We start from the raw sequence: 14,024 nt of genomic DNA, 5'->3' as shown, positions 1-14,024 counted from the left end.
ATATAGTTTAGTCCATCACATATCTGATTTTGCAAAACGAAAGTTTTGTTTTTTACTGATTTACTGACTTGCAAGAAGAAGTATAATACTCAAACGAAGCATCGGTATAAGAAAATTAAGATTAAAGATTTATACTACTTGCAGTAATTTCATAATCCGACGACCTGAAAAAGGAGCGATATATTTTTATGAAAATTTAGCTTGCTCTTCACTACAACGGCCCTCTGAATTTCGAATTCACTCTCTCACTTTATTATCTCCATCTCTCTCTCACTCAGAGATCGTTGCTCTTCAAGTTTGGTCTCGCGCAAGCTTTTCAATGGTGATTTAACGGTGAGTTTTTGATTCTCTGTTCAATTTCGCAATTGTATTTGCTTGATTCGTGATCGGTTTTAATCGGAGAGTACGTTGCGATCTCCGACTTGTTAAGCATTCCGTAGCTTCTTCATACCTCTTCTCTGAAATTTCGCTAGCGTAATCTGTTTACAAGTTTGAGCTTGGCGATTAATTTAGAAATTTCAATCGTTGATCGGAGCAGATCTCGAATCGGAATTGTGGATGATGATGGTTTGTTGGTGTTTCTGATTGTACGGATAGATTCATGAAGTGATCTCTATCTAGACTTAGGGTTCTGATTTCACGCTATTGGAATCTACAGATCGTCTAATTAGGAATTTGGTCATGGATACTCACTCGCTCAAATCTATCTCCGATTTGCCTGGAAATTTCCGTTCAGCTTTTAGTTTCAGGTGATATCTCTATAAACTCGAGATTTAGTGTTTTGATGTTCTAGTTTCAGCTTTTAGTCTAGTGCTTGCTTCAGATGTTGTGTTTTGCTTACTCGAGGAATGGTTTACATACATGTTATCTTTTGGGAATATCATCATTCTTTTATAATATACTTTGTTAATCCAGACTTTGCTTTATGTTGCTTCTGGATTGTTCTGTGTTCAGATACTTCAACTCGCTTCAGAGCGAGTGCTTTCCACTGTGCTTTCACTCCGACATCAACATGGTTATTTCAGCGCCAACGGGAAGTGGTAAAACCGTTCTCTTTGAACTGTGCATTTTGAGGCTCCTCTCTAAGTCTATCTCTACGGAAGGGAGGTTTCTTCATGCTAAAGGAGCTCTTAAAACAGTAAGCGTTTGAGCATTTTTTTTCTGAATGTTTTGATTGATATCGCCTTTGTTTATACAATACATTTATCAATATTGGACTTGCTGCTACGTAGAAGTTTAATTGGGTTTCTTCTACCTATTGGTGTCAAGGTTTACATATCTCCGTCCAAGGCTTTAGTACAGGAGAAGCTGCGTGATTGGAATCAAAAGTTTAATTCATGGGGAGTCAGTTGTTTGGAGCTGACAGGTGATAATGAAACCTACAGCACAAGGAATATACAAGACGCAGATATTATCTTGACTACACCTGAGGTCATATATCAATTTCTCTTTTTTTTTTGTCTGTATGTACTGTCTGGAACTTGTTTATAGCTTCTTGTTTCCCCATGCTTTTAGCCGGAACATATGCAATATATGATATTTCATTCCGTATTTACACAAAGTACATGCTTGTATCTCTTCTACTGTTTCTGTAGCTTACATGTTTTCCTGCAGAAATTTGATGCAGTGAGCCGTTATCGCGTTACCAGTGGAGGCTTAGGTTTCTTCAGTGATATTGCGCTTGTGCTCATTGATGAAGTTCACCTGCTGAATGATCCCCGCGGAGCTGCTCTTGAGGCAATAGTCAGTAGAATAAAGATTCTTTCTAGCAATCATGAACTAAGGTCAAGTCCTTTAGCCTCCGTCCGTCTTCTGGCTGTCTCAGCTACGATCCCAAACATTGAGGATCTAGGTAAGACGAAGCGCACAATTCTAAATTCTAATAATATTCTGCAGATTGTATGAATTTCTTTTGCTTTGTTAACTTCGCTTCGTAGTAACAAGACTTGCTTCAAACAACTTAAGTGGTAATATTTGTTCGATTGTTGTAGCTGAATGGCTCAAGGTTCCTACCGCAGGAATTAAGAGGTAACTTATGGATTGCTTTTCAGAGAACTATGTCTTTCTGTGGGTTATTTTTTTCAGTGTTATCATTGTTTCTTTTCCCATGTTTTATAGGTTTGGCGAAGAAATGAGACCTGTTAAGTTGACAACTAAAGTTTTTGGTACCTGTCTCATCTCAAAAGTCATTTTTTGGTTTGGTTAAGTATTAAGATGATGAATTTGGTTAGCTGTTGGTGAATTTCCTGTTTTGATGAATTGTAAGAAAACACCGTTTTTTTTTTTACAGGTTATGCTGCTGCCAAGAACGACTTCCTCTTCGAAAAGGTATACAGTTTCTGCATCTTGGATTTAGATAGCCTTAGCCCCTCGTCTCTTTTGTCAAATATACCACGACAGAAACTAAATCAATTGTTGTCTTCTTTCTTATATTTTCTCAAATCCAGCGCCTCCAAAACTATATCTATGGTAAGCTGATATTATCATGATTAGGATTCTTCCGTTATTGCAGTCTTGCTTAGGTTGTAACTTATACCACTCTGTTGAGGAATCCTATGAATTTTCAGATATTTTAATGCAATACTCAAAAGGAAAATCTGCATTGGTTTTCTGCTCAACACGAAAAGGCGCTCAAGAGGCTGCACAAAATCTTGCTCAGACTGCAATGACCTATGGTTACTCAAATCCATTTATTAAAAGCAGAGAACAGCTAGAACGATTAAGGGAGGCTTCGCCAATGTGCAGTGACAAACAAATGCAATCTTATATCCTCCAAGGCGGTATGGTCCATTTCACTCTTCTGAGTTTTTTGATTGTTCCTTTGCTTCAGCATTGTCTGCAAACTGAATAGTACCAAAATGTCCCAATTAGTTGGTTATCACAACGGTGGACTTTGCCAAAAGGACCGCAGCCTCGTAGAAGGGCTCTTCCTTAATGGGGATATCCAAGTTATCTGCGCGACCAACACTCTTGCCCATGGAATCAACCTGCCTGCACATACAGTTGTCATAAAATCAACTCAACATTTGTACGTCTTTGCATAGACATGTCCATTAAGTGAATATTTGGAATTTAAAAGTTAATATCCAGTATCCACTGACATTTGTATTCCATATAGCAATAAGGAAAAAGGTCACTACATGGAATATGATCGTTCCACACTACTACAGGTAAATTATTTGAGCATTTATAGTTTTCTAAATGTTATATTGCAGTGTGATTAGCTTCACAAGCTACTGGAATATGTTCTAAAAATATATTGCTATCAGGATAAGTAATCTCTCTTTTCTAGATGTGTGGCAGGGCCGGTCGACCTCCTTTTGATGACACGGGAATGGTTATTATTATGACAAGACGAGAGACGGTTATTTACTGAAACTTTTCTCATGTGGCTGAATCACTTACTTTAATTTTACTTTTCTCTAATATTGTCTGCTTGTAACTTAATAAACTATTACAGGTCCATCTATATGAGAATCTCTTAAATGGATGTGAGGTTGTTGAATCACAGTAAGTATTGCCATTAAACTTTTTTTCGTGAAACCCTTTGCTTTCTTACACATTCTTTAAAAGCTATTTGTTGGCGTAAACAAAAACTCTTTTGTATATTTTGTTCCAGATTGCTGCCATGCTTAATAGAGCACCTAACCGCAGAAATAGTTCAACTCACTATCTCTGACATTACACGGGCAATTGAGTGGATGAAATGCTCATACCTGTATGTCCGAATGAAAAAGGTATGTTCATATGCTCTGTCAATGATTTCTCAGGCAATCGTATATGGTATAGATAACTTGGAAGTTCGTATGGACAGAATCCAGAGAATTATGCTATTAAGAAAGGAATTCCTAAGGATCGAGTAGAGAAGCATTTGCAAGGTGCCCTACTGACTTAGTTAGCTTACCCATTTTTCCTTTTGGGAGTTCTCATTTTTGCTATTTCCTACCAGAGCTTTGCCTTCAGAAGATCAATGAGCTTTCTCACTATCAGATGATCTGGACTGACACAGACGGTTTTGTTTTGAAACCAGAAGGTACTGAGATATATGATTTCATATCTTCAATTTCAAAATATAATGCACTCTCATTCTTGTGTAGAGCCCGGAAGGCTGATGACAAAGTATTATCTAAAGTTTGACACAATGAAGTACATTATTAATGCATCGACGGGCTATAGCTTGGATGAGGCCCTTCAGATAGTATGTCGTGCTCAAGAGATATCTTGTAAGTCAAATCTGCTTTGGTACATAACTCTGTTTTTACTTGATGAATGTACTAATTTATGTTTATATTAAAAATGAAGGGATACAGCTCAGACGCAATGAAAAGAAGACCCTAAATGATGTAAATGCAGATAAAGAAGGGAGGCTCAGATTCCACATCAACGATAATAAAGGAAAGCGGAAAAAACGCATCCAAACCAGAGAAGAGAAACTGTTTCTGCTTGCAAATGATTGGTTGACTGGGGATCCTTCAATCCATGATTTATCCATGACTCAGGTCCACCAATATTATATTCATGGCTTCTTTCTATCACTTGATCACGGTTACTTCTTAGCTCTGCATATGAACATTGGAACTTTTGTCTCAGGATGCTAACTCTATTTGCTCGAACGGATCCAGAATAGCCAGATGCATGAAAGAGTACTTTATTTACAAAAAGAATTATAAAGGAACTCTTAGCTCAACTCTTTTAGCAAAATCACTCTATCAAAAGCTCTGGGACGACAGCCCATATTTGCTGAAACAATTACCAGGCATTGGAATGGTTACAGCAAAGGTTTCATATCTGTTTTCTCTTTATACTCGTTCACTGCACCTTACTTTACCAGATGCTTCAGTGAATTTTTTGTCTTCGTACCTTTTGTCTGAATGCCTTCTTTTGCTAGGCACTTCATTCGATGGGAGTCAGGTCATTTGAAGCTCTTGCTGAAGCTGATCCACGAAGGATAGAGATTGTTACCGGTCGAAAATATCCTTTCGGAAATACCATCAAGGAGTCTCTATCATCCCTACCTCCTAAAGTTGAAATCAAGGTCGAGGAAGTTGACTGCCAGAAGCAAGGGATATCTAAACTAGCAGTCACATTGACACGGCTATCACAACCTGTCCAATCCACAAAACGCCATTATGCTGACATGGTTAGTTTCCTTAACTTTCTGCATTTATATTCTTAACTCTGCTGAAGATACTGTACCTGCACCTCCACTTCTCTGCATAGTCTTTTGATTCGCTCATGAAAAAGTGATAACTACTAGATAAGCTACTAATCTGTATTCTTTTCTGGCAGATTGTTGGCTCAGATGAAGAGAATCTTATCCACTTTCATGAGAAAATAAGGTGATGAGCACTTAACCAACGATAAACCATAACTTTTTCTATTACAACATTTGTTTTCACGTAATCCTCTTTTAAGACATTCAAGTAAACGTAACTAATCAGTAATATTTTAATGGTAGCAGAATGGAAGACTTCTCCAGGTATGTTTACCTATCAGCCACTCTATCATCATCATCCCGATGCAAATCTTCGTCTAACTTCATCTAAGATTTGCAATACTTCATTCCTTCTTTGTTGCCTTCTTCTAGTCCATATAGCGTAACCATTCTCCTGGAAAGGCCTCATCAACAAGCAAAGGCGACTGTGAAGGCTGATCTCATCTTCGAAGAATACAGTTAAGTCTTCTAAATAACACATCTGGTTTGGTAGCGAAACTTGATGACCATGTAGTAAGTAAGACACTGAAATAAGTAACAAACCAAGTGTGTTTACATCTGGGCTTTTGTTATTGTAGTTGGTATTGACCTCCATGAAACACTTCTACTGAAGAAGGCAAACAACAACAAAATGAATTACAGAAGCGAAAACAGGCTGCCTCACTACTATCCTCCTATGGTGGATGCCTGCATAGTAGATGATGACAACCCAGCTACATCTGGACCTTCAACCCGGAAGGATAAAAAAGATGATATGTGAGTACATTTTATATACTTTCTTGCTCAGAAAAATGTCTTTTTATCAGTTTCTTCATGATTACAACTTTCTCCTCAACTGCTCGATTTCCTTCTTCAGGCCTAGTTTCAAGCTCATAGATGAGGATTCAGAAGAAGGTTAGATGCTCACTACAAATTTAATCCTTTTTCTCTTGTGTGCTTTGTATTCACCATTTTTCTTTCTTTACAGAGAAAGAGCCCTATGTGACGATGGAAGAAGATGACTGTGTCATTATCAATGAACATACAGTCTTTGACCACATACGCGAAAAAGCCAAGTGTTTTCCCACATTGAAAACTTTGAATCCAACCTCTCCAGCATCAAGAAAATCACCTCAGAAAAGGAAAAGCTTAGTGGAGAATTCTCCTGAACTCGATCCTCTATTTCAGTATGATTCTGTGCTTGGTTTACCTACAAGAACTAAGGATATCAAACAAAGTGCACACCAAATTACTAGCCCAGGTTATGCAAGCCTTGCAGACAAAACTGGTGCATAGATCTTCTTCACTCATTATGAAGTTCTATTTTGCGTTTATAAATATTTGCTTAAAGTCTGACTATGACCTCCCATGGATCTGACAAGGTGAAAAAGAAAGACCATTCTCGGATGAAACAATATTCAACTACATAAGGAAAAGGTCCAAGAACTCTCCGGTAGTCATTACATCGAGAACCGAGGATCCTATAGCCATATGTTCTCAAGAAGGAAGCAACACAGAGATAAGTCCGTATAGAGCGTATGGATTATTGGTTAGTCCTTCAACTAAAAGGCCAAGGATCACATCTGATGCACCTACAGAAATTCTGTCTTTTGATATCTCGATGGTCAAGGGAAGCAGCACAAGCTTAGAGCAGAATAAGGGATTAGGCTCAACACTTGCAGGTAAGTCCAAAGAATCTGATTCTTTTCTTGGATTCAAAAGCGTCTTCTCTTTTCTGTGACTTTCTCATATACATGCCTTAAAACAAAACTCAATGTTGGTGAGTCTCTAGGCTCCTAGAGAGCACATAGTAATTACTAATGATAGTGGTAAAGATAAATGGATAATACAACTGCATGCTGTTTTGTTTATATACAAAAAGTTCTGAAAAAATAAAAAAGGAATGGTTGTGAAACTACCAAAAATACAATAGCATTAGACTGAGAGAACGAACCATAACGGGGGGAAAAAAGAAAAAAAAAAAACCTTTTTAGTTTTCTATTGCATCATCTGTTTATGAAACAAAAACTAGTAAAACAAGAGTAATAATTACAACTTATTTGAGGAAGATCCGCTTGAACCACAAGCCTAAGAAGCACAAAACTTTTCAGCTTGTTCTATTCCCCTTGATTTGTAAGGTGCAATGTTGTGGATTCCAAATTGGACTGAACAAAATAAATCCTTTTCAATGCACTCGTACATTTTCTTGCAGAGTGTATCAACCAAAGCACTCATGTCGATGAGTTGACTCTTCATATTTATTACTTCCTTTTGATCATACTCATGAAAAGGCTCTTCTAAAATTTTGGAAAGTTTCTCAACATTACCTTCAAGTTGCTGCTGCTGATCCTCGAACAGATTCTTCTTTATCTCTCTCTCTTCATCGCTCATCACATCTTTGAACAACTCTTCCCCAAACATGTAGAACGCGAAAGGATATGAATACGAAAGAATCCTTCTTGATCTGAATAACCGGTTCACTGCATCTGTAACCCAACCGTAATCTTTAAACACGGCTCGATTATCCTTGGTTTCAGAATTTAACTCTGCCTTCTCAAGGATACTCTTCCTAAGTTTATCCTCTAGCTTCGATGAATCAGTATGTGCTTTGTAGCGGTAATGGTAATGTGTGTACCTGTCCAAATCCCTTTTGGCTCTATCCAGTTGCCTTACTTTGTCATCTTTGTACCGACCACAACTATGACCCTCGATACTCCGATAGCCATGAGTCTTTCCAGTAGCTTCACCACACAGCCAGCAAAAATACTGCCCACAAATACAAGTCATGTGATTGCACCCATCCCTCTTTTCAACAGGTTTGGTACATTTGGGACACAGCTTAGTGTTAACTGTTATCCAATTAACAGTCTCAGACTCGTCTGCGAACTTTTTAGTCCATAGCTTCCACATTAAACAAGAGCAAGGAGAGTGAGACTCACTCAGACAACCGAAACAGAACTGATGTCCACATGAACACTCCACCTCATCGTCGTCGTCGTCATCTTTCGTTTTCTGTATCGCGTTCCCGCAATGCGGTGTACTTGGACACCACTTCACCATCTTGTTATCTTCGACATACGACTCAATGAGGAAACGATCAAACTTCTCAGCTAACTCCGGACTAACTAGTCTCCTAACAACATCCTCGTCGCAAATCACGTTGCATTTATGAGCCATACATCTAATCCTTTTGCTCTCACCTTCATTAATCCTCACAGTAAAATGTCCCTTCCAACAATCATTGCAAAACCTATGACCACACTCCATTCTTGTCATGGCATGTTTTGATAAATCCTCTTCCATGCAGATATCACACTTCTTCGTCTTCTTCGCCTTCTTCTTCTTCTTACTCGTCTTCTCCTTCTTCTTCCTCTTCGAATTAACTACGCAAGGGTCAAAAACTGTAAGACCAGCACAAGTAAACAAAAAAATCTTTGCCTTTATCATCATACACAGAGAACAACTTATCAACCTTCCATTGGTAATGAATAAGAAGTATCCTCGCTTGGTTCTCCTTAACTGATAAAAATTCCATAACCCTATCCAATACATCCTTCTGTGCTGCTATAAGTGCTTCCTTCGTGATCACCTGGCTCGTAGGTTTTCTCGAGTGTTGCAAACCCGACTCTTCCTCGTAGTCGTCGTAACCCTCCTGATCATGATCATCGGATTCGGAGGAGTAACAATAATCTTCCTCCTCCAAACTTAAATATTCGTCATCCATGGATCAAAATAATTGAGAGATGATCAGAGCAAAACTATCGACCAAGAGCGCGAGAGTTACGAAGACGATGAAGTTAGACGACAAGTTTCATACACTTGGCGAGATCTTTTGTAGATAATTGTTACTTTGTTCGACTCAACAACGCAAAACTTTATATATAGGGCAGTATCGTTCCTTTTTATAGATGGAATTAACTATTTCCTTATTTTAAATTAAAGTAAACTTCTCTTATTTTTTCTAATTGGATTTAAGATGTCCTTATTTAATTTCCTATTATTATTATTATTTATAATTTGAGCATCTTTATATATTTTCTAATTTTCTTCTACTACAAAATGTAAACATGGCTTTTTTTTCTTCATTATTTTTTTTTTCTCCTAACAGAGTAACAGTAGAACTCACTTTAGAGACTGGTCGGTGAACTACAAGTTTGATGATTAACTTGTTAAATTTGATTATGTATTGGTGTTATTATCCAGACGGTTTTTCTTTTGTTGGGATTTTTTTTTTTTAATTTTATACTTCCACCTCACCATTTGTACTTTTGTAGATTATAATTGGTATTGTGTATGTGTATTATCTGGGATCCCCGCCGTTTTACTTCATAAAAATGGATCCGGATTCGGATTATCAAATCTTGAATCCGTCGAAATTTTGATTCCAATTAGTGAAATATTTTTTTAATAATATTTTTTTTTATGTTTTTAAAATATTATTTATGAAAAACATTCTAAATATTATTTTTTATAACAAATCAAATATATTTTTTGAAAACATTTAATAAAAGTTATCATACTATTTTTTCAAATTAAATTTTTATTTTTTAATGAATTCATATCCGAATATAGATATTAACTATGTTAAATGGAAACTCTTTTTGAGATAAATTTTTCGTTTCCGAAACGTTTTCAAAATGGAAACTCATGCAAACACATAAATACGATTCCTAAAAATCATTTTTTGGAAACACGATGGTTTTCATTTTGAAAATGCGATGGAAACTCTTTTTTTTTTTAGTTTGAAAATTTAAGAATTCATGATACATATAAATATATCATAATACTAGTGTTTTAATTTAATTATTTTATATATTTTTTTCAACTAATTATTTAATATTTATGTTTTGAATTTATGTTGTTTCAAATATTCCTTTTAATATGGCTTTTATCATTTTATGTATGGTATTTTATTATATATATATATATGTATATGTATAGACATACGTTTCTATTTTCTAATTTTAGAAAAAGAATCATTTCCTGTTTCCGTAATATTTTACTTCTGCGTATCTGTTTCCGTTTCCATGCAACTTAGTATATCAACGAAAATCGGATATCTAGAAAGACATATATCCGAATAGTTAAAATTTGGATCTGGATCCGACCCACCACTATTATCTGTTTATAATTTTTTTTTTAAGTAGAAAATTATATTGTTGGACTTTGCGTTGGGACCTCGAACCATTGTATAAGGATATTAAATCTTCCATATTCATATGAATGATTTGTAAATATCACATTAGTTAGGATAGTAGGTTAAAGGATATATATATATATATATATATACATATGCTTGCACATTGTCAAGCCATGCCTATAGTAAATACTAATTCTTCCAATCACATCTCTCATCCCTTTCAAGATTTTTGGGTAACTAGGTAAAGTATTTAACAGTGAGTTGTGATGGTTTTAGAGATGGTTTTGCATCCTCTTAAAATGGTTATGATGAACCCATTAAGAAAACAACCCCATTAAGAAGAGCCAACCATAAATAACACTGCATCATCTGTCTATGAAACAAAGACTACTGAAAAGGGAAAAACTAAACAAATAAACTTATATGATCAAAGTAATAACTTCTCATGATCTACGAAGATCCGCTTGAACCACAATCAGAAGATTGGTAGATGTCAGGACAAAACTCAGTTGCTTGTTCTATTCCCTTTGACCTATAAGGTGCAACCTTGTGGACTCCAGTTTGGATTGGACCCAACAATTCATTCTCAATGCACTCATACATTTGCCTGCATAGTTTATCGACCAAAGCACTCAAATTGTTGAGTTGTCTCTTCATCTCCACTACTTCCGAAAAACAGTATTGATCAAAAGGCTCTTCTAAAACCTTGGAAAGTCTCTCAACATTACCTTCAAGTTGCTGCTGCTGATCCTCGAACAGATTCTTCTTTATCTCTCTCTCTTTATCACTCATCTTATCTTTGAAGAGCTCTTCACCAAACATGTAGAACGCGAAAGGATATGAATACGAAAGAATCCTTCTTGATCTGAATAAGCGGTTCACTCCATCTATAACCCAACTGTAATCTTTAAACACGTCTTGATCCTTGGTTTCAGAATTCAACACTGCCTTCTCAAGGACACTCTTCCTAAGTTTATCCTCTAGCTTCGATGAATCGGTATGTGCTTTGTAGCGGTAATAGTAATGTGTGTACCTGTCCAAATCCCTTTTGGCTCTCTCCAATTGCCTTACTTTGTCATCTTTGTACCGACCACAACTATGACCCTCGATAGTCTTCCAAGTATGGCTGAATCCAGTAGCTTCACCACACAGCCAACAAAAATGCTGCCCACACTTACAAGTCATGAGATTGCAACCATCTCGTTTTGATATAGGTTTGCTACATTTGGGACAAAGCTTTGTGTTAACTGTTATCCAGTTAACAGACTCTGACTCGTCGGTACACTTTTTAGTCCATAGCTTCCACATCAAACAAGAGCAAGGAGAGTGAGACTCACTAAGACAACTGAAACAGAACTGATGTCCACATGAACACTGAACCTCGCTGCCGTAATCTTCGATCTGTATCGCATTCCCGCAATGTGGTGTGCTTGGACACCACTTCACCATCATGTTATCTTCGACATACGACTCAATGAGGAAACGATCAAACTTCTCAGCTAACTCCGGACTAACTAGTCTCCTAACAACATCCTCGTCGCAAATCGCGTTGCATTTATGAGCCATACATGTTATCCTTTTGCTCTCACCTTCATTGATCCTAACAGTGAAGTGTCCCTTCCAACAATCATTGCAAAAGCTATGGCCACACTCCATTCTCGTCATTACATTACTTGGTAAATCATCTTCCATGCAGATATCGCAGCACTTCATCACCGTCCCACCATTCGAAGTAACCAAACAAGGATCAAAAACAGTAAGACCAGCAAAAGAAAACAAACGATCTTTGCCTTGCTCAGTATACACAGAGAACAACTTATCAACGTCCCATTGATAATAAATAAGAAGTGTCCTGGCTTGGTTCTCCTTAACCGATAACAATTCCATGATCTTAACCAAAACATCCTTCTGTGCTGCTACAAGAGATTCTTTAGTGATCACCTGGCTCGTAGGCTTTGTTGAGGATACGTGTTGCAAATCTGTCTCGTCATCGCTGTAATACTCATCATGCTCATCGATGGAGTAATCATAATCCTCTTCTTCGTCCTCCTCCAAGCTCATATATTCGTCATCCATGGATCAACAAAAAAAGAAAAAAGATTAATCTATGGAGGAGACGATCAAGACTTAAAAAGATTCGATCAAACGGAGATAGTAAAGAAGTTTGGATACGAAACGTCTCATATATATGTTGGGGGCGAGATCTTGAGAATTGTTATTAAACGCAAAACTTTAGGGCATTATTGTTGTTTTTCTTATAGTTGAAGTAAATCTTTTTCAATAAAAGAAAATAAGAAAATATTTTTCTTCCTTTATCTTTGTTGAATTGAATTTACAATTTCCTTACTTTGAATTCCTATTTATTATCTCTAATTTTTAAATTTCTATATGAATTTTACTTATTTATTATCAACATCCTATTTTTCTTAAAAAATGTATATATGGAACTAAATCCCCAGAGAGTGCACTTTTCAGCAAAATAGCCTTAAATTTTCTACTTAATTACATTAACATACCATTATATATTTTTTTAAAAATAATTAACTGAATAATAGTTAGATATGCTATTATTTCTCACACAAATTTATATATCACATATAAAAACTAATTAAATAATTACATACTATTTTAAATGAAAATTTCACTAAAATTTACTTACAAATATACAAGTCAAAATTACATTGATTTCTTAAAATCAATATAAGTAAAATATTCTAAAAAGGCTATAAAACATATCAATTAATATAAAGTTAATAAAAAAACCATATATAACTTATTAACATAATCATATAAAAATGAAATGTTATTTTTTTTAAAGTTAGTATTATTACCATAATAATTGAAATAACAAGTTTCAATAGTTATTATAATTAATTATAAAAATAAGTATATTACCCCTGAATTATCTTCAATTCATTAAAAGAAACTTAATTCCAAATAAATATAGATTATATATATTCATAAATAAATATAAAAATAACAACAAATTAGGGGATATCATGATGTGTGATTATTTATATATATATCTAAGTATGTAAACTAATTAATCTCAACATTTAGTGTGATTATTCATTGGAAATGGAAATATTGATAACTGAATAGGAATATATGTTCTAATTCTATATTCATCTATGTGCTATTAGAAAGGAATGAAACAATAACCCTTATCATTATAAATAAACTTAGTACCCAAAAAATCATAATTTATTTGAAATGAGTGATTATTAGATTATGAAAAATTGTTATAGTTACTCGATAAACCATAAATATAAATTTGATTTTTAAAGCACACAAAAATATATATTACCATAAATTGTAACAGTTTCTAAATATTTTCTTTACCACGTTCACATATTTCACGGGTGAAATGTAATCTTACACGTATACGTTGATTTTGGAATTTCATTAATTTTTTCATAATGGTTTTTTGGTAATAATCCGTCATTTATAGAAAATATTAACAAACCGACTAACTCAAAAGATTTAAATAGCCTAATCAAAATATTAAATCAATAAATTAGATTATCTTCAGAAAATTTAGTTTAGAATCCGATTTTACTAACATATAATAAAACTTAAATAATTAAACTACCAAGTAATTTTAGTATATGTTGTTATGATTACATAAGAAACATGCAAAATTGTTATGGTTACAAAATAAAACATAAGAAGATATGAATTTGATTTTTA

The 14,024-nt window shown here is 35.1% G+C and overlaps 3 protein-coding genes across 15 annotated transcripts; 1 reads left to right on the top strand and 2 right to left on the bottom strand.

The window, feature by feature from the left end:
- Positions 1–31: 31 nt before the first annotated feature.
- On the top strand, positions 32–6,969 carry LOC104710614 (ATP-dependent DNA helicase homolog MER3). Of its 12 annotated transcripts, none has more exons than XM_087467070.1 (29): positions 137–333; positions 539–567; positions 659–749; positions 955–1,138; positions 1,270–1,431; positions 1,615–1,852; positions 1,992–2,028; positions 2,119–2,165; positions 2,291–2,328; positions 2,448–2,469; positions 2,568–2,780; positions 2,872–3,028; positions 3,119–3,170; positions 3,293–3,364; positions 3,461–3,510; positions 3,620–3,737; positions 3,815–3,878; positions 3,950–4,033; positions 4,098–4,223; positions 4,303–4,499; positions 4,591–4,779; positions 4,889–5,140; positions 5,290–5,339; positions 5,462–5,479; positions 5,588–5,673; positions 5,794–5,971; positions 6,072–6,109; positions 6,183–6,482; positions 6,577–6,969. In XM_087467070.1, the coding sequence occupies exons 3-29, from the start codon at positions 682–684 to the stop codon at positions 6,933–6,935; spliced, it is 3,399 nt and encodes a 1,132-aa protein (XP_087323196.1). In that variant the 5' UTR covers positions 137–333; positions 539–567; positions 659–681; the 3' UTR covers positions 6,936–6,969. The 12 variants fall into 12 exon arrangements, with proteins under 12 accessions (XP_087323195.1, XP_087323193.1, XP_087323196.1 ...); XM_087467068.1 differs by having other exon boundaries at positions 203–333; positions 1,938–2,028; XM_087467069.1 differs by lacking the exon at positions 539–567 and having other exon boundaries at positions 32–333.
- A 143-nt stretch (positions 6,970–7,112) lies between these two features.
- On the bottom strand, positions 7,113–8,943 carry LOC104710613 (putative E3 ubiquitin-protein ligase ARI4). The gene is made up of 2 exons (XM_087467080.1): positions 8,667–8,943; positions 7,113–8,577 (listed from the first exon to the last, which is right to left on the bottom strand). Exons 1-2 carry the CDS (start codon positions 8,671–8,673, stop codon positions 7,283–7,285), a joined length of 1,302 nt encoding a protein of 433 aa, XP_087323206.1. The 5' UTR covers positions 8,674–8,943; the 3' UTR covers positions 7,113–7,282.
- Positions 8,944–10,365: 1,422 nt separating this feature from the next.
- On the bottom strand, positions 10,366–12,560 carry LOC104710612 (putative E3 ubiquitin-protein ligase ARI3). Of its 2 annotated transcripts, XM_087464366.1 has the most exons (2): positions 11,063–12,560; positions 10,551–10,941 (listed from the first exon to the last, which is right to left on the bottom strand). In XM_087464366.1, exons 1-2 carry the CDS (start codon positions 12,408–12,410, stop codon positions 10,853–10,855), a joined length of 1,437 nt encoding a protein of 478 aa, XP_087320492.1. In that variant the 5' UTR covers positions 12,411–12,560; the 3' UTR covers positions 10,551–10,852. The 2 variants fall into 2 exon arrangements, with proteins under 2 accessions (XP_010425545.2, XP_087320492.1); XM_010427243.3 differs by having other exon boundaries at positions 10,366–12,554.
- Between the last annotated feature and the right edge of the window lie 1,464 nt (positions 12,561–14,024).

The sequence above is a fragment of the Camelina sativa genome, chromosome 9, assembly GCF_030686135.1.
Source record: "Camelina sativa cultivar CO46 ecotype springtype chromosome 9, ASM3068613v1".
Classification (NCBI taxonomy): Eukaryota; Viridiplantae; Streptophyta; class Magnoliopsida; order Brassicales; family Brassicaceae; genus Camelina; species Camelina sativa.
The sequence above is the reverse complement of the archived record's forward strand: the minus strand, read 5'-3'. Positions and strand labels throughout refer to the sequence as shown.

Bases quoted from the DNA above. Each gene is read 5' to 3' on its own strand.
- LOC104710614 (XM_087467067.1), top strand. From the start codon at position 682: ATGGATACTCACTCGCTCAAATCTATCTCCGATTTGCCTGGAAATTTC. The intron at 4,500-4,590 runs GTCCACCAATAT...CTTTTGTCTCAG, and splicing joins ATGATTTATCCATGACTCAG to GATGCTAACTCTATTTGCTC. The intron at 4,780-4,888 runs GTTTCATATCTG...TTCTTTTGCTAG, and splicing joins TTGGAATGGTTACAGCAAAG to GCACTTCATTCGATGGGAGT.
- LOC104710612 (XM_010427243.3), bottom strand. From the start codon at position 12,410: ATGGATGACGAATATATGAGCTTGGAGGAGGACGAAGAAGAGGATTAT.